Source organism: Coenobita brevimanus, chromosome 88 (genome assembly GCF_032717465.1).
Source record: "Coenobita brevimanus isolate Jiangsu-jjx chromosome 88, ASM3271746v2, whole genome shotgun sequence".
Lineage (NCBI taxonomy): Eukaryota > Metazoa > Arthropoda > Malacostraca > Decapoda > Coenobitidae > Coenobita > Coenobita brevimanus.
This window is the reverse complement of record NC_137041.1, coordinates 7,223,251-7,242,653: the sequence shown is the minus strand read 5'-3', so window position 1 is coordinate 7,242,653 and position 19,403 is coordinate 7,223,251. Positions and strand designations below refer to the sequence as shown.

Sequence of the window (19,403 nt, the reverse complement as noted above, 5' to 3'; positions counted from 1 at the left end):
AGACATTTTGATGAGATTCCTTGACTTGTTTTGAGGATCCGTAAACCTTTCCTGTATGGGTTTTGTTGGGACATAGAGTAATGCTGTAGAAATAAATAAAGACTCCACATCATACTTTATTTCAGCTGTTCTTTCATTTTTCCCGCTCCTTCCTGATTTTTTTTATTATCCTTTCTCTTTCAGTATATTCCTCCTCGTCCACACTTACCTATGCCCTTATTCACCTGACCTCCATCCCTCCAGCTGGATTCCACACTCCATTCTCCCTCCTTTCTTTCCATTAAGACCTCCTTGCTTGTCTCAACCCCCTCCATAATCCTTCCACCCCCTCCCTTCCTACCTCCTTCCCTCCTCCCCCTCTGTATTTCTGTGCACTCCCTCCCCCTTTCTTCCATCGCCTCTCTCGTCTCCTTCATTCCTTCCCTCCTTCTGCCTCTCTCAACTCTCTCCTTCTTCCTTCCACGCTCTCCATTCTTGTTTCTTTTACTCCTTCCCTCTCTCTGTCTCTCTCCACTCCTCCCTCTTCTTCCACTCCCTCTCTCTGTCTCTCTCCACTCCTCCCTCTTCTTCCACTCCCTCTCTCTGTCTCTCTCCACTCCTCCCTCTTCTTCCACTCCTCTCTCCCATCCTCCCCATCCTTTCTTCCCTCAATTTATGCCCTCCTTCCCTCCCCTCCCTCCCACTTCCTTCCAGCCTCCCTCCCTCCCCTCTTCTTCCTTCAAACTTCCCTCCCTCCCTTCTTCTTCCTTCCAACCTCCCTCCCTCCCTTCTTCTTCCTTCCAACCTCCCTCCCTCCCATCCTCTTCCTTCCAGCCTCCTTTTTCTCTTCCTTCAAGTCTCACTCTTTCCCTTCTTCATCCTTCCAACCTCCCTCCCTCCCTCCCTTCCTTCCAGCCTCTCTCCCTCCCTTCCTTTTCCCTCCAGCTTCCTTTCCTCCCTTCCTCTTCCTTCCAGCTTCCTTTCCTCCCTTCCTCTTCCTTCCAGCCTCCTTCTTTCCCTTCCGCTTCCTTTCAGCTTCCCTCCCTTCCTTCCTCTTCCTTCCAGCCTCCCTCCCTCCCCTCTTCTTCCTTCCAACCTCCCTCCCTCCCCATATTCCTTGCACCCTCCCTCCCTCATTCCACCCCGGAGTGTTTTTAAATGAGTCTCCCCTTAGAGGTGCTGGAATATATTGGGTCTCTTCCTCACCTCTTAGTAAATTAATGATATATTGTCGGTACGAGTTTTTTTCCTTTTTTTTTTTTTTTTATAGATAGGGGTGATGATTCTCTCTCTCTCTCTCTCTCTCTCTCTCTCTCTCTCTCTCTCTCTCTCTCTCTCTCTCTCTCTCTCTCTCTCTCTCTCTCTCTCTCTCTCTCTCTCTCTCTCTCTCTCTCTCTCTCTCTCTCTCTCTCTCTCTCTCTCTCTCAGTGCTTTATAATCAAACCAGTTAATAATTAAGTGGTAAAAGTAGTCAAGTAATAATAATAATAATAATAATAGTAATAATAATTAATAAATAAATAAATCGTGTGTTATCTTTATCACTTTCATCAACATTCTTATCATCATGATCAGTCATTGCTATTATCACCATCACTTTCATCATCGCAGTCATAACATCATCATTCATCGTTATCATTACTGTTGTCATCATCATGTGTTGTTGTCGACATCACTGCTATCATCTTATTAGTCGCATGCCATGTGAGGAGTACATGAGGGAGACTGGCTTGGGGTGGTACTGAACGTTTTTTTATAGTGTCTATCATCATCATCATCATCATCATCATCATGGAAAAACTTAGGGGTTAGACGTGCGACTAGACAGAGGAAGACGGTACAGATCAGAGGCAAGAGCTCGTCAAACATATCACTTCAGCCTTTCACTGTCTTTCTGTTGGCAAATACTCCAAAGCTGAGAGAGGCATGGTACGTTTCCCTGTCCATACATGAAGAGTCCTGTTGATACGATGATGCGTCAGGGAGGAGAGTTAGACAGATCCAAGTGTGAAGCAGACGCAGTGGAAGTATAAGCGAACTTTTGGATACACCTGTGCATTTGTCGCTTAAGAATGTGTAAATCAGATATTTTTCTTTCCCCCCTTTTGTTTTCCTGAGTCGGCAAGCGAGGATATTTCATGGTTTAAGGGGAGGGGGAGATCAGGAAGGGGAGTAGGGTGGGGAGGAGGGGAGCAAACGTGTGCAAGTTAACACCAGTCCAGAGGGGAAGAGGAGGGGGAGGGGGGAGCGGTAGGAAGGCGTTGATTAATCGAAAAATTCCACTATGTTCGAGCCCATTGTCCGAGCAGGTTCATCCACGTCTTCGCCTCTCTCTCTCTCTCTCTCTCTCTCTCTCCAGTTCTGTCTTCTTTGCAGTGCTTTGTCTTCAGTTCTCGTCTGTTCTCTCTCTCTCTCTCTCTCTCTCTCTCTCTCTCAAACGAACGATAGAATAAGCATCAGCCCACAGTTTTTCGGCGGGGGGGGTGGGGTCCGGCTTCGCTCATAGATCATCTGCGGCTGAATATGTTGTAATTATTGCCCAGAGCTTCGACTTGATGGCTGCGCGCGCTGTTGCCATCGCGGGGTCTTTGTTTTTGTCGTGCGCGTTGTCCGGATATTCCCCTGCGCGTCCTTCCGTTACTCAGTCCAGGCATTTTAAATCTCCCCTATTTCTCTGTGATTCTTAACTAAATGGGAAATGAAATGGAAAGGGGGTTGAATGGGGAAAAATAGTAATGGGGAAACTTCAATGGGCAAGCTCCGAGCCATCTTGCGGGCGTCAGATTGGCGAGATAGGTTTTATTTATGCCTGGTGTTGAGAGATTAATTCCTGCGCAAGCGCCCTTGGGTAGCCGAGCTGTGGTTCGCAATTATCAAAAATCTGAACCAATTTCCAGGATAATAATCAGTCTACTTAGAAATATTACCAAGAGTAGAGTTGTTTTTCGTATTGTTATTTATTTTGATGCTTTGGTTCGGTGCGGAGTGTTGGTAGGTGTGTGGGTGATGGTGAGTGAATGTACAGGTTTTATGCATAACTTTAGAAGGTTTGTAAATGTGGAACAGGGTCCTCACACCTAGAACACCTCATCACGGCACCTCAAAGCACAACTCGTTACTGTACTGGCACATCATGGAGCTTTATTACGACACTTAAGATTATTTCATACCCTGTTGCAATACTTCTGTCGTTATTAGTAAACCTTATTGAACCACCCCATGACACTGCTTATCACTTGTAAGCCTGTGAACATAATTGCACTTGTAGCACGTTATTGTACACCTCATAGGGCACATCATAGCATTAATTAAAGCACATCAGGCACATTATAGTACACCTTATTACACATCTTGATTTTTTCTTGTGCCACAACATAACCTACTGGTTTCAGACTCTGGGTGTTTCCTCTTGGCAGAAAATAAATCATAGCACTTATAATTAAAGCACTTACAGCACTTCATAGAACCGTGTTAAGCAGCAGCACCACATAGCATACGAAAATAAAGGGGAGATAAGGGGAAGGAGGATATGGGGAAGGATGAGAAACTGAGAGATGGGGAGGTAAAATGAGTACTAATAGCTGGATATGGTAAGAGAGGACAAGGGGAGAAAGGGAGTATGAGCTGGGGAATGAGATGAGTAGTTAAGGAGAAAGGGGGGCCGGAAAGATGGGAAGGGAGAGGGGAAGAGAAGAGGTGGGGACAGGGAGCTAGGGGAGAAGGAAAGGGAGGATTAGCAGGGGAGAGGAGATGTGTAGCTGGGGAAAAGGGGAGGGGGAGAAATGATTGGGAGGAGAGGGGGGAGAGAGGGGGAGGGGAAGGTAGAAGATGAGCGCTGAGAGAGGGAGGATCTCGGAAGGTGAGGTGACGAATTGAATAGGGAGGGGAGTGGATGTGCAGGGGAGAAGGGGAGGAAGTATAATTAGTACTGGTAGTTGGGGAGGGACTGGGGAGGCGGGGAAGAACTGAGGGGTATTGAAGGGGAATGGTGTTAGAGAGAGAGAGAGAGAGGGTGGGGGGAAGTAGGATCCAGAAACTCCCCCAGCCTTCCTAGTTCAACAACCTGGTGATTATTACTGGTGCTCCTGACTTTTTTGTTTGTATCTCTCTCTCTCTCTCTCTCTCTCTCTCTCTCTCTCTCTCTCTCTCTCTCTCTCTCTCTCTCTCTCTCTCTCTCTCTCTCTCTCTCTCTCGACTCTTCCTACTCGTGTCTGAAATAAAGGGAGGTGAAATGGAAGGAGGTAATGAGAGGCTGGTTAGAGTGATTTAGAAAGGAAAGGGAATTAGGCTCTGATGAAATGGGATTAATCAGGGTAGGTGGTGCCAGGTGAGGAGAGAGAGAGAGAGAGAGAGAGAGAGAGAGAGAGAGAAACATAAAAGCATAAGAAGAGAGGATAACTGCAGTAGACCGGTTGGCCCATGCTTGGCAGCTCCTAGAAGAGTAACTGAACTACAAGAATGAGATAAAGTTAGCAAAGAAGAAGGCTCTCCCCCGCCCCCCAAACCCTGTAGCCGAAGCGGCAGGAAAAAGTCAGAAGGAACACCACACAGTATAGAAAAACTGGCGTGGACATTTTACAGGAAAGTGTGAAAGGAGAAAAAGAGAGTATCAGAGAGAGAGAGAGAGAGAGAGAGAGAGAGAGAGAGGAAAGGAAGAAATTTAGACAGAGTTTGCTAAGAGAGAGAAAGAGTGTTGGTGAGAGAGAGGGAAACAAGGTAGGTCGAAAGAGAGAGAGAGAGAGAGAGAGAGAGAGAGAGGAACGTATGACCATGGGCGCGAGAGTTATTGCAAATGGAGCAAGCAAGGAGGATGGGGGTTTGTAGGTTCGTGTGTGTGTGTGTGTGTGTGTGTGTGTGTGTGTGTGTGTGTGTGTGTGTGTGGCATCTATCTCTTCTCTGATACACTGTGGTGGGGGGAGGGGGAGGATAATTTTTTGGAAGGAAGCTTTCTGTTTGGGATATTCTGTGTGTGGAGTTTTTTTGGTCGTCTGTGTAGTTTTTTTTTTTTTTTTTTTTGCGAGTAGTGTTTGGGGCTTCTTTATTTATTTATGATGATGATGATGATGATTGATGATTTTTTCTTTCAGTGGAGGGGGTAATATTTATGTGTTCACTTTTTTGTGTGTATGCATCCTTCCCTTTTGTTAATCCCTTTTCTTATTTGTACATTATTCGTTGTACATTGCATTTTGTTTACCATCTAGCTCACACCTTCTAGCTTTACTCTTGATTGATGAATATCTTGATGTTGAGTTTAAGGAAGTATTTTTTTTTTTTTTTAGATTAATGATTTGGTCAAGAAGGTGTAATAAGTGGAACAGAAAATACTGATAAAATTACAGTTACATGGTTTGAGTTACATGTTGTCATTCTTGTTAGTGTTGGGGATGATTGTGTTTTGTTGCCTTAGTCATATACCCTGAGGAGCAAGGTGTGTGTAATTGTTTATATTCTTCCTTTATGTCTTTTAGTCCTTCCACCCCTCCTGATTTGCCTTAGGGACTTGGCTGCCTTGCCCCACCCACCTGTTAGTGTTCTCACCTTGCAGCCACATTTGTCTCCCCACCTTGCACCCTCATTAGTCTCCCCACATGGCACCCACATTAGTCTCCCCACCTTGCATCCATATTAGTCCCCTCACCTTGCACCTACATTAATCTCCCCTTCTAGCACCCACATTAGTGTCCCCACCTTGCGCCCACATTAGTCTCCCCACTTTGCGCCTACATTAGTCTCCCCACCTTGCACCCACATTTGTCTCCCCACCTTGCACCCACATTTGTCTCCCCATCTTGCACTCACATTAGTCTCCCCACATGGCACCCATATTAGTCTCCCCACCTTGCACCCGCGTTAGTCTCCCCACCTTGCAACCACATTAGTCTCCCCATCTTGCCCCTCTGCCACTATGCCTCACTACCCTGTCACGCCCCGATATGCGTAACTACCTTGTGTCTCGCTAAAATTGATTGTCTTATTATGCACGTGGGGTCGATAGGCACTTATCTAAAGGCTCTCTCAGACTATCACTCGGCCTTTGTGTTTTAGATATAGGATGATGGGAAAAGACGTTGAAAAAGATCCCGTAGACATAGTAAGCTGAAGAACTGTCCCTACTTTCGACCCACTGATTGAAATGGTTTTAATTTTTTGTTTCTGTCTTTAATGGTAATCTTGACTCTCCCGCAGCTCCTATTTTCACCGACTTAGCCATTTTATTTCTTCAGTCATTGTATCTCCTCATCCATTATGTCTGTCCAACCATTAGGCTCCTCATCCATTTTATATCTTCATCCATTATACCTTCAACCATTTTCTCCTCAGCCATTTTTTGAATATGTCGTCAACCATTTTTTCTAACCATTTTTCCTCCTCAACCATTATATTCTCTCAACATTTTCCTCACCCATTTTATCTCCTTAACCTCCTTTATCAACTCAAACCAGAATATTTCCTCACTATCTTATCACATCAACCCCATTACTGTATTTTACTGCCCAGTTATCTCACCAAGCCTATTATCCTTCAGCCGCTGCACTTCCTTACCCATTATCTCTCCAACCCCATTTTTATTCCTCAGGCATTGCATTTCCTTACCCATTATCTCACATTTCCTTACCCATTATCTCACCAACCCCATTATTATTCCTCAGCCACACCATTTCCTTACCCATTATCTCACATTTCCTTACCCATTATCTCACATTTCCTTACCCATTATCTCTCCCCTAACCATATCCTCTCCCCCATTGCAGAGCGCCCAAGATACAGGACAGCCTACGCGTGTGAGGGGTCCACCTTGAACATGGAGTGCGACCCCGGCCACGTAATTAACCTGATCCGTGCCAACTACGGTCGCTTCTCCATCACCATCTGCAACGAGCACGGCAATACGGAGTGGTCTGTCAATTGCATGAGTCCTCGATCACACCGCGTCCTGCATGACAAGTGAGTACAGACGTAGATGCCTAAATTGAGGTAGAAAGGGAGGTTGATGCGGAACTCGAGGTAGATGATCCATTGCGACAGGTGGAAATGTTGGTTTGGAGAGAGAGAGAGAGAGAGAGAGAGAGAGAGAGGTTAGAGCTTGAGTTCTCTAGTTTCAAGCTGTAAGTGGAAATATTGGGTGAGAGAGAGAGAGAGAGGATAGAGCTTGAATTCTTTAGTTTCGAAGCTCTAATCTCTCTCTCTCTCTCTCTCTCCCACCCACCATTTCCATAAACTGAAGTCCAGGGTGATTCGTGTCTATTACTACTTGAAGGACGCCTGGTGGGCAAGTGGTTCAGATGCGCAAGTCAGAGTGTTGGCTTTCTGTAGGTTCGATTCCCGAGAGGTCACTGGATTTTTTGTTATTATCATTATTATTATTATTATTATTATTATTATTATTGGGTGAAGTCTTTCTGTAGGTTTGATTCCCAAGAGATGACTGGATTTTTTATTTATTTATTTTTTTTTATGTATGGCACCTGGAGAAAAGGCTGATCATCTACCCTTGAATAGACTGATAATCCTTCAAGGGGTTTATATGGGATCACTACTACTGTTCTGTCTACTTTGAGGGATTTATTATTTATCTGTCTATCTATCTGACTGTATATACTGCATACCTAGGCTGCTTCCCCCAAAGAAAAAGGGGGTAGCCGAGACAGGACGACACACTCCCAATTTACTCACACACACACACACACACACACACACACACACACACACACACACACACACACACACACACACACACACACACACACACACACACACACACACACACACACACACACACACACACACACACACACACACACACACACACACACACACACACACACACACACACACACACACACACACACACACACACTTATTCGTAAGATGTAATATTTTTTCCTTAATTACGCAGAAAATAGCTCTTACTTAGCACGGCCTTCTTTAGCAGCATTACATCTATCACATCCCAGGAATTCGCCATTTCTTTGAGCAGATAAATATGTCTATAAATGTGGTATATACACAATCGCCTTGTACATAAATATAAAGGGTGACCACAATGCCCTGGTTTTATATAGTACCATTAAATTTATTGCGTTTTCCTTTGTTCTCCTTTGAAAATTTCTGATATGACAAAATGCAGTCTAGAAAAATTTTAATATGATGAAATACACATGAAAACACACCTACAAAACGATACGAGTCACATATACCCAATGAAATATTATTTATTTTATAGAACATGTTCCTTCAGTCTTTATAACAGAATGATTTATGAGAGAGATTGAGATTTTGTGGCCACGCTGTAGATGTACGTAAGGAATTCGATGCGTTAAGGAGACACGAGGAGAATGTATTTGAGTGAGGTGGAGGGGGTAGAAGGAGGGGGAGACCGAGGATGAGATGGAGGGATGGAGTGGAGAGCTATATGAGAGAGGGGTGTGTGAGCTGGGGGGAGGGCAGCAAAGTGGCAGGGGACAGGGCGAGGAGGAGACCGAGGATGAGATGGAGGGATGGAGTGGAGAGCTATATGAGAGAGGGGTGTGTGAGCTGAGGGGAGGGCAGCAAAGTGGCAGGGGACAGGGCGACATGGAGGCGATTTGTTTGTGGCCACCCCTTACGGGATTGAGGCGTCTGGCCAAATATATAGAAGGGGATACTATTATATTTCCTCGAGACTCCAACAAAGAAGATAAAGAAGATAAGACTGCCCAGTGGATGACAGGTAAGTCCAGAATCACTTACAGGAAGTATATCGATAAAGGTAGGTAATTATATGGACCCCCTTTTGCTATTCCTGTCTTCCCCTCATAGTATTAGATATCATAGTCATCGTTTTCTCTGACAGACAGCCTCGATGGTAGCATTAGATGTGTTGCTGTTTACTTTCCTTTGTACTGCTTTTTATGTAAGGAACGATTTTTCATCGTGTGTTCTTCTTGTCTGATTCGTGGCTGTGTTTTGAAGGAGTTTCAGCGTTCGTGTATTTCATTCTGTATTTATTTAGTAAAAGAAATGAAATAACTTCGTGTCTGATTCGTGGTTATGTTATTTTCGGAGGAGTTACAGCGGTCGTGTAATTCGTTCAGTATTTAAGTCAAAGAAATGAAATTCGTGCCTGATTCGTGTTTGTTAGTTTTGGAGGAGGTACAGCGGTCGTGTAATTCGTTCTGTATTTATTTAGTAAAAAAAATGAAAATCGTGCCCGATTCATGTTTGTTATTTTTGGAGGAGTTACAGCGTTCGTGTAATTCGCTCTTTATTTATTTATTGCGAGAAATGAAATGATGGCAAAAAAGAGGTGAAATCAGGATGACGGTGGAAATGGTCTGCCACAACTCAGCTGACGTATTTTCTTCTTGATATCTTCAGACCATTTCAATAAGCTGAGGAGAAACTGGTCTGGAGGATTAGATACAGCCTTCACGGACCGTTTTGCTGTCTCAGAGTCTCCCCTAAGCTGAATAAAATCGTCTGGAGATAGGAAGAAAGACGTAAAATAAAAAGCTTTCGGGTTGAATAGGGTTAGGAGAGGCAGTGATGGGGTTAGGGTGAGGAAGGAATGAGGTTAGGGTGAAGCAGGGTAAGGGAGGGGTAGGAGTGGGGTTTGTATGTGATGGGAGTAAAGCAAGCGGGATGAGTATGGAGTAAGGGTGGGTTAAGAACAGCGTAAGAGTAGGTTTGGAGTGGAGTAGATGAAGTGAAGGTGGACTCAGTGTGGAGTGGGAGTGGAGTATGGGTGGAGTAGGAGTGGAGTTAGGGTGGATAAGGGAGGAGTAATAAAGGTGATTGTGAGGGTCATAGGGTGGGGTGGGGTCAGACAGAGTGAGTGAAAGACGGGGGGTCATCTTCACCTGAATAATTAACCTTCTCTTTATTGCCTCGTGTGATATACTGCAATTGCCCTTATTTATTGAATGTCATTTGTTATCTGTTTTCTCTCTTCCTCTTTCCTGTCGCTTCCCTCTTCTCAGTTTCTTATCTCTTTCTAGTTTCTTCCATCTTTCGTTTCTCATCTCCCTCTCCTCTCTCTCACCCCTCTTTCGTATCTACATTTTTTCTTAGCTTTTCATGTAGTCTTTTTTTTTTTTTATTACTTTTTTTTTTTTTAACTTGTTTTGCCCCCTTTTCATACGTTCATTCACCCCTTCATTCACCCATACAGTCAGGCTTTTATACAGTAACCTTTATACAACACAACAGGCCGTCTGTTATCTGTTCTTCCTCTGTGTAGTGCAGCCATTCATACATTCACGCATTTTATCACTTTCCATACATTCATTCACTCCATCATACATGCCAAGTCACGAATTTCTCATTTTTCTCTTTTTCATATTCTCTCTCTCTCTCTCTCTCTCTCTCTCTCTCTCTCTCTCTCTCCCCCCCCCCCATTTTCCACCTGCCTTTGCTTTTTCCGCTGTAAATTCTCTGATATCGCCATTTTCTTTGATGCTTTAAGGGGGAGCTGTGTGATTTATAATGGGGGCTCAGATTTTTAAGGGAATGGGATGTTGAGGTTCTCCCCCCTCTCTCTCTCTCTCTCTCTCTCTCTCTCTCTCTTTGTTTACAAGTTTTCAAGCTAATTTACCTTCCACATTAGCATTAGCTTAGAGAGAGAGAGAGAGAGAGAGAGAGAGACTAACGGAAGGAAGTAAAGGTGTGGAAAAGATGATGAGGAGAAAGAAAATGTGGTGAGTGAAGGAAGGTGAAGGAAGGCAGGTGAAGAAAAGTGATGAATGGAAGGAAGGAAGGAGTCTTAGTTTACATGGAACACAAGTAAAAAAAAAAAAAAAAAAAGCTTCAGGTAAAATTGGTTTAGGAACAGGTAATAGAGTAGAAACATGAAGGAAGGAAGGAAGGTGAAAAAGAAATGAAGGTGATGGAAGGAAAGAAGAAAGGAAGGAAAGAAAAAGAAGGAAGGGAGGGAGGGGGGGATGAAGGAAGGAAGGAAGGGAGGAAGGATGGAAGGAAGGTAGGAAGGAAGGAGGAATTGGTCTGGTACCCACGAAACAGGGAGGGAGGATCTGATTGATTTTCTGACTGATGACCTTAATAAATTTACCCCCTCTGAGGAAGGAAGGAGGGAGGGAGGGAGGGAGGGAGGGAGGGAGGGAAGGAGAGAAGGAAGGAAGGAAGGTAGGTGGATCAGTGAAGAAGTGAATAAGGAACTGAAAAAATGAAGGAAGTGGAGATGGTGTGAGTGAGGGCATAATGGAAGGAATGATAGTAAGGAAGGAAGATAGGGAGAAAAGTAGGATCATCATCATCATCATTATCATCATCATCGTCAACCTTTCTCCCTCCCTCTTCCCTTCCATCCTGCCTCTCCCCACCACGTCTTCCTCTTCCATTGTTCATAATTTAGTGTCCCTTCCCTTCCTTCCACCACCGTTCCACCTCATTTCCCTCCCCTACCTTTCCATCTTCTCTCTCTCTCTCTCTCTCTCTCTCTCTCTCTCTCTCTCTCTCTCTCTCTCTCTCTCTCTCTCTCTCTCTCTTCCCCCCCCTTTACTTTTCATCGTTCTCGTCTTTCATTCTTCTTTTCCAGCTCCTAGCTAACTCTCCTGCCCATTCTCTCCCTCTCTCACTCCCTCTTCCTGTTCTCTCCCTCTCCCCATCCTCTCCCTCTCCCCGCTCTCTCATCTTTCACAGTCCTCTTTTTCCTCTCTTTCTCCCACTGGCTTTCTAAGTCCCACCTTATACCACTCTCTCTCTATCGTCCCCTCTTCCTCCCTTTCCTCCTTTCCATAACTCCTCTTTCTCCCTCTTCCATCTCCTCATCCCTTCTCTCTCTCCCTCTCCCTTCTTCTCCCCGACCCTGTCCTTGCGTCAAAGAGGGTAAGGGGGCAGAGGAGGCAGTGAAGCACCATTAATCACCCCACTATTGAGGCCCAAGACGGATAGCACCTCATATACCTCCTCCCCCACTCCTTTCCTTCTCCCCTCTCTCCCTCCCCCATTCTTCCCTCCCCCTTTCCCCCTACCCCCGCTCTTACCAGCCCCCCCATCCGACCACTCATCCCTCTCACCAACCCCTACTTGCACCCTTCATTTCCCATTTAGTATTCTCCCTGTTCCCCTTCACCCCTTCATTTCCTGTCCCCCTTGCTCCTCACTTGTACCCCCTTCCATCCCCTCTCCTGCTTGCCTCTCCCCCTCGTCCCCCCCTACTATCTCATCTCATACCCGCTCCATCTCCTCATTCTGTTTCCTCTTTCTACCTCCCTTCCCCCTCTTTCCCCTTTCTACCTCCTTTCCCCATTTTTCCCCTCTCCACTCCCTAGACTCATCCCTCCCTGTCTGTCTCTAATCTCAAGAACATAGGAACTGAATTGGGCACTAACAACTCTGGTTTGGGAGTACACTAAGTCCAGTTTAACCTCGCCTAAAATTGCCTTCCTTCCCTCTTCTACTGTTGAGTTGTAACAGGATTTTAGCACAATATACTCCTTTCACTCGTACTTGGTCTAAAATTGCCATCTCTCCATATTTAATGCTAATCCGGAACAAAAAATTAACACTGGGATATTCTGTTGTAAAGCCTTAGTATTGTTTTATTTTCTCATTGATTTTCATGAAGTACGCTGCCAGAGGAAGAAAAAATCCGCCAGGTTGAAGTGGATGAAGTACAAGAATTGGATAGAGGCCTTCAAGCTCTTGGGTTGGGATTTATTAACCAGGGATTGGGATTAAATAAGTGTTTAGTGCAGGAATAAGGAGGGATTAGATTGCTCAAGAGGAGAAATCAGGAATTGGATTGGTAATAGGGCTTAAAGTAGGTTTGGTTGGGGGTAAATCGGTGTTTTTTTAGGTCCCTCGTCTTGGTCTGATTGGTTAGGTCTCCTCATTTTGGTTAGGTCTCCCTATTTAACACTTTCACTGCGATATTTTTTTATCCCATTTTATTATTGTTATCTCCAGACGATTTTATTCAGCCAAGGAGATTTTTTTCGAACCGGAGGTGTTATATTTTAGTGTTAATTGGCTTTCATAATTGGAGTAAAATTGAGTGATGTTAGGAAAAATAAAATTAAATAGGTGTCATTAGGCTGAAAGGGTTTGATGGCTTTAGGGGTGTTTTCAGAGAGAGGGAGAGAGTCTTTATTAATAACTCCTCCTTATTTAGCAACCCGTATAAATAAACCCAGTAATCTTCCCGGTAAATTATTCTTCCCGGTACAGCGTGACCCCAGTTATTAACCAGCTCTTCTTCCCGGTACAGCATACCTCCTTCCCCACTCTTCTTCCCGGTACTGCCTAACTCCTTCCTCACTCCTCTTCCCGGTACTGCCTAACTCCTTCCCCACTCCTCTTCCCGGTACTGCCTAACTCCATACCCATTCCTCCTCTTCCCGGTACTGCCTAACTCCTTCCCCACTCCTCTTCCCGGTACTGCCTAACTCCGTCCCTCCCATTAGAAAAGTATTGACCTCCCTAATTATCCCGGTATTATCCTTCCCGGTGTGTTTTCCATCCCGGTATACCATCCATCCCGGTATACTATCCTCCCTGTATACTATCCATCCCGGTATACTATCCATCCCGGTATACTATCCATCCCGGTATACTATCCTTCCCGGTATACTATCCTCCGTTATATTTTCCATCCCGGTATACTATCCTTCCCGGGATACTGTCCTTCCCGGTAAATTTCCCGGTACAGCCAGACTACGCCATCTTCCCTTTGAGAGTTATTGGTGCCGGATATAATGTACTGGGGGCGATGATTTAATGAGGACCGGAGCTGTATGTCACGATGCTTGAGAGAGAGAGAGAGAGAGAGAGAGAGAGAGAGAGAGAGAGAGAGAGAGGTTGTAAAGATAGAAAGAAAATATGCCCACAACAAAACACGGAAGGAGAGGATATGTCTTTCAGAGGGAGAGAGAGAGAGAGAGAGAGAGAGAGAGAGAGAGAGAGAGAGAATACACGTCTAACTAGAAATTGCCCCTTACTGTGCCCGTAACTAAGACAGGAGACAAGCCAGCGTAGGTGGGGGCTAAATAACTTCCATGGGGCTTAACCCACAGGTGAAATGGGCTCCAGGTGTGGTAATGGAAAGCTGACGAGGTGGATGCTGGGAGAGAGAGAGAGAGAGAGAGAGAGAGAGAGAGAGAGAGAGAGAGAGGGAGAGAGAGAGAGAGAGAGAGAGAGAGAGAGAGAGAGAGAAAGAGAGAGAGAGAGAGAGATGGGAAGGGAAAGAGGAAATGATTAGACGAAGAAAAATTATGGTAAAGAAGAGGGTTGGGAAATGGAGAAATGAGGAGGGGGAAAGGGAAGATGAAGGGAAGTTGAAGGGATGATGGTGGGAAAGACAAAAGATAAAGACGAAGGAGGGGAAAGAAAGGACAAATTATGATGGGAAATCGAAGGAAATAAGGTCATGATGAAAGGGGAAGAGAAATAGGAGGATGATCGGAAGGAGGTTGGAATGTGAGGAAGAGGAGAAAACAGGATGAAAAGAGATATAATGAAAGGAAAATGACTACTAGGGAGAAGGGAAAGGGGAAAATGACGATGATGGGAAATGTAAAGGAAATAGGATGAAGATGGAAAAATGAAGAGGGTTGGTGAAAAGAGGGTGGGGATTGATAGCAAGTAGGAAGAAAGGAAGGAGTTAATTTTTTCTTCCAAGGATTTTAGTAACATATATTTCTCTCTCTCTCTCTCTCTCTCTCTCTCTCTAATTTCGAGGTCTGGTGGTGATGCGCCCAGAATTAAAGACAGGCTCATCATTGTTCGCTTTGCTCTCTGGTAAATCGTTTAAATGGAAATGTGAGCGACAGGTGAGAGAGAGAGAGAGAGAGAGAGAGAGAGAGAGAGAGGCAGGAGAAATTAGATAGAAGGGGCCACAGGGAAAAGAGAGAGAGAGAGGGAGAGAGAGAGAGAGAGAGAGAGAGAGAGAGAGAGAGAGAGAGAGAGAGAGAGAGAGAGAGGCAGGAGAAATTAGATAGAAGGGACCACAGGGGAGAGAGAGAGAGAGAGAGAGAGAGAGAGAGAGAGAGAGAGAGACTGGAAATTAGAGAAAGGGAGGTAAGTCAACATTATCCTCTCATTCTTTAATTAGCAGATACGAAACGTGAAGGTGGGGGAGGGAGGGAGGGGGAGAGGAAAGGGAGGGAGGAGGGGGAGAAGACAGAGTAAGAGAGAAGAGGAAGGGAAGGTGGAGGGGGAGGAGAGAGTGGAGAGGAATAGGAGGGATAGAAGAGGATGAGAAGAGAGAGAGAGGAGTTGACGAAGGAAGAGGAGAGTGAGAGGAAAGATGAAGGGGGAGGAAAAGATAAGGGAAAGGGAAGTAAGGAGGGGGAGAGAGTATGAGTAAGAGGAGGGATAAGGAAGGAGAGGAGAGAGGGAAGAGGAGTAAGAGACAGAAGGAAGGAAGGTAGGGAGGGAGTAAAGAAAAGAGGAAAGATGGTAATGAGAAAGGAAACGACAAAGGGAAGAGAGTTCGGGAGGGAAGACAAGTGGGGGGGAAAGATATAGAAAAGATGGAGAGAAGAGGGGAGGGGAAGAGAAGAGTGAGGGGTAGGAGAGAGGGGGTGATGGGAGGGGTGGAGGGAGTGGGGGAAAACACGATAGGGAATAAAGGAACGGGGAAGAGGGGAGAGAGGAGGAGAAAATGGAGGGGATGAAGGGAGGGAGAAAGGGTGATAGTGGGGGGAGGAATTAAAGAGGGGGTCTGGAATACTGGACCCCTGGAAATTTATCGCCCTCTGTCATGACCTTCCCCCTCCCCTTCCCTTCCCCTTCCCTTCCCCTTCCCCCTCCCCCGCCCTCCAACCACCCTGGAAGAGCTAAATCAGGCAATTCAGTCCCTGTGGCTGGGTGTCGTAAGGGCGAAAATGAGGATGGAATTTGGCGTATATAAATGGGCAATGGCTACGGGGTTATTTAATTACCGGTTTGGGGCGGATAATGAGAGAGAGAGAGAGAGAGAGAGAGAGAAAGAGAGAGAGAGGTAGTGGGATAATGGGGCAGATAATGTGGATGGAAGAATGAGGAGGAGATTAAGATGGACTGATAGATAGATAGATGGATGGATAGATAGATAGATAGGCTGACTGATTGATTGTGAGGTATATATATAGTCAGGTAGATAGATAAATAGATAGATAGATAGAGAGGGAAAGTTGGTAGAGGGTATAGGGGAAAGGGGAGAGGGGAAAATAATGCGTGATGTGAGAGAGAGAGAGAGAGAGAGAGAGAGAGAGAATGGAGGGAGTGACTGGACGAGATCAAAGTGACAGGGCAAGGAGGGACGCTTATGAGTCGTAGTGGGCTTGGGAGACCCCCTGACACCTCTTACTAATGTTTTTTTTTTCTATACAAAGTGCTTTATTATTTTCTTCTTTATTTTGTCATCTTTAATATATATGGATTTTTTTCTTTAGTACCCCCTTCCCTTCCCTTCCTTTCCCTTCCCTTCCTTTCCCTTCCTTTCCCTTCCCTTCCCTCCCCTTCCCTTCCCTTCCCTTCCTTTCCCTTCCCTTCCTTTCCCTCTCCTCCTGATTTCCTCTTCTTGTAGTTTCCTTTCTTTCTCGTCCTTCCCTCCTTCCTTCGGCATTCCTTCCTTCCAATCACCTCATGCCCCCTCCCCTCCCCTTCCATTCCTTCCCTCCCCTCCTCTTCTGCTCTGCCTTCCCATTTCCTTTCCTCATTCCTCCTCGTCATTCCTTTCCTTCTTTCTTCCCCTGACCGTTCCTACCCTTCTTTTCCTTTCTTCCTTCTCCTTCCACCCCTCCTTCCTTCCCTCCGCCCATACCTCCCTTCCTTCCCTCCTTCCATCCCCCCTTTCCTTCCCTCCTTCCATCTCCCTTTCCATCCCTCCTTCCATCCCCCCTTTCCTTCCCTCCTTCCATCCCCCCTTTCCTTCCCTCCTTCCATCCCCCCTTTCCTTCCCTCCTTCCATCCCCCTTTCCTTCCCTTCTTCCATCCCCCTTTCCTTCCTTCCTTCCATCCCTTCATCCATCCCCCCTTCATCCCTTATCTTCTCTCCTGCCATCCCTCCTCCTTTCCTTCTCTACCTCCCTCACTCTATCGCTCCTCTCCTTCCATCCCTTCTTCTCTCTCCCTCCTCCTCCCTCTCTCCCCCTCCTCCTCCCTCTCTCTCCTTCCTCCTCCCCCTCTCTCCTTCCTTCTCCCCCTCTTTCCCCTCCCTCCTCCCCTCCCCTCGCCCTCCCCTCCGTCCCGTTATTGGTAATGGCTTCAACTCGTGCGAAATACTTGATCGTGCACTGCTCCTCCTCCACAGGGGTCAGAGAGAGAGAGAGAGAGAGAGAGAGAGAGAGAGTAAATGTGTGTGCGATCGTAAGTGAATAGGTGAGGATGGGGGGAATTAGGAGAGAGAGAGAGAGAGAGAGAGAGGTAGCGGAGGGAAGGAGGGAGGAAGTGAGTGTACGTGCGTAAGTGAAGATAATTTGAAGTTAGAGAGAGAGAGAGTACCGATCGGCGCATTAGGCAAAGTAAACAGCCCACAGTTATCATAAACCAGTGTTGTGTAGTTGATCCCTATTGTGTTTAGCTTATATTAATCGAGGTTGTGGCTCTCTCTCTCTCTCTCTCTCATTAATTTTGGTTTACGGTATTTTAACTAGTCTTTCTGTAATCCTAACTCAACCACTGTAGAAGTATATAATAATTAGCACCGTAATATTTAAAAAGCGGCCTGTTTATTTTCGCGTATGTATCTGAAATCCAAGCAGCAAAAATATAAAAATGATAATAATAATAACCAACAACAACAACAACAACAACAACAATACTAATAATACTAATAATAATAATAAAAATACTTGGAACTAGTTTTTTGGGGAGCTAGAGACGTGACCGCCTGAGTGTTGCGTCCTGGCATGTATACTAGTAGGCCAAGGTGTCGCTCAGGTACCACATCCTACCGCTTTATTTCTTCCCACGGGGCTTTTATATTCCCTTCAGTGTTTTTAATGCAATCTTGGTTGATATTAAGGTGACAAGAACAGAATATATTAGACTAGTAAGGTGTAGTAAGCGTAATAAATAACAGAGAAGATTGGTAGAGTCCTCAGGTGACAGGTTTTCTAAAATTGCCGCTCCCTTGTAATACGCGCCGCTCCCCACTTACCTGCCCAGGTGATATTTTGATAACTATTGCTTTTGTGGCATTTTTAACTAAACATTTATTCATAATTGATACATCATTGCAGACTGATAGCAGGAATACGTGAGAAAAGCAGTAAAAAGTGGGCATTAAGTGTATGGAACTAGTTTTCGGAGAGACTAAGAGGTGACGACCTGAGTGATTATGTATTCTTCCGCGTCAGTGTGGGCGGAAAAAAGTGCTTAAGTGATTTACGTGTCACACCTCTCGTATTTTTCACAAATATCTTGGGACATTTGCGTTAGATACGTGAAAACTATGTATAATCAGTGAGCTTATTGAGCCGTGAAAGAAATATTGAAGATAGAGAAGAGGAAATGGCGTGAATGTGGAGATACCGTGGCAGATAAGGTAAGACATTTGTGCGTTGACTTTCCGTGTTCTCGTCGGCAGTGGAAGATGCCAAACACGTCATCCTCACTAGGTTATTCCTGTTGTAACCTAATGGATGTTATTTATGTAACCTGTGTCTATATTTAAACAATGAATATTATACTTACATCCATAAAAACTAAATCACTAAGAATGAGATGTTAAGAAAACCTACTAATGCATATTTTCATCGACTGTTTATGACTACTGCAACAACTACTACTACTAGTAATAAGTGGTGATAATAATAATAATAATATAATAATAATAATAATAATAATAATAATAACAACTGCAATTCTGAAATTGCTGAAACAGTATTCAAACAACTCCATATTGCGGATGATAATGGCACATTCCAGGCTAGAATAACACCCCCCCCCAAAAAAAAAAAAAAAAAAATCCACACTTGTTCATCAGATAAGTCTTTGAAGGATACACACAGTGGTTGTGATAAACGGTGTATTATTGATAACATCATAAACAGAATGTGCAGAGATAAGTGTCATGATTTTTGTTATAACCAAGATCTGTATGTGAGAATCTGTAATTTCGTGTAAATCATTAAGTATGACAAGCTACTAAGTCTTCGTAAATTATGTACGCAGAAAATTAGCATTTTTAGCGTTTTCAGGAACTTTTTGATGATAAGTCCGAAAAACATAAAAAAATTTGATTTCTGATAACTCCTGTTATGAAATCTTAAGAAGTAGACACCCTTAGGATTCTGAAAATACTTATATCATTGTAGACCTAATGTTAAGGGACTTTTGGTATGACTGTGTTTTTTACGGATTTTGACCTATGACCATTGGTCAAGGTCATTCGTTCTGTGCAGCTCATGTTCACTTTATGAATCACAACATATCCACAGAGTTTGGTCAAATCTACCAAATACTTTCCGATTTAGCTGTTTCAGGCTTGAAGCGAC

The 19,403-nt window shown here is 44.7% G+C and overlaps 1 protein-coding gene across 1 annotated transcript in view; it reads left to right on the top strand.

The window, feature by feature from the left end:
• Positions 1 to 6,748: 6,748 nt before the first annotated feature.
• LOC145411189 (latrophilin Cirl-like) overlaps positions 6,749 to 19,403 on the top strand; it is a 217,982-nt gene continuing 205,327 nt past the window's right edge. The window contains exon 1 of the mRNA XM_080281244.1: positions 6,749 to 6,927. Coding sequence (XP_080137370.1) covers positions 6,785 to 6,927 — 143 coding nt within the window. The 5' untranslated portion in view covers positions 6,749 to 6,784. The remainder of the gene's footprint in view (positions 6,928 to 19,403) is intronic.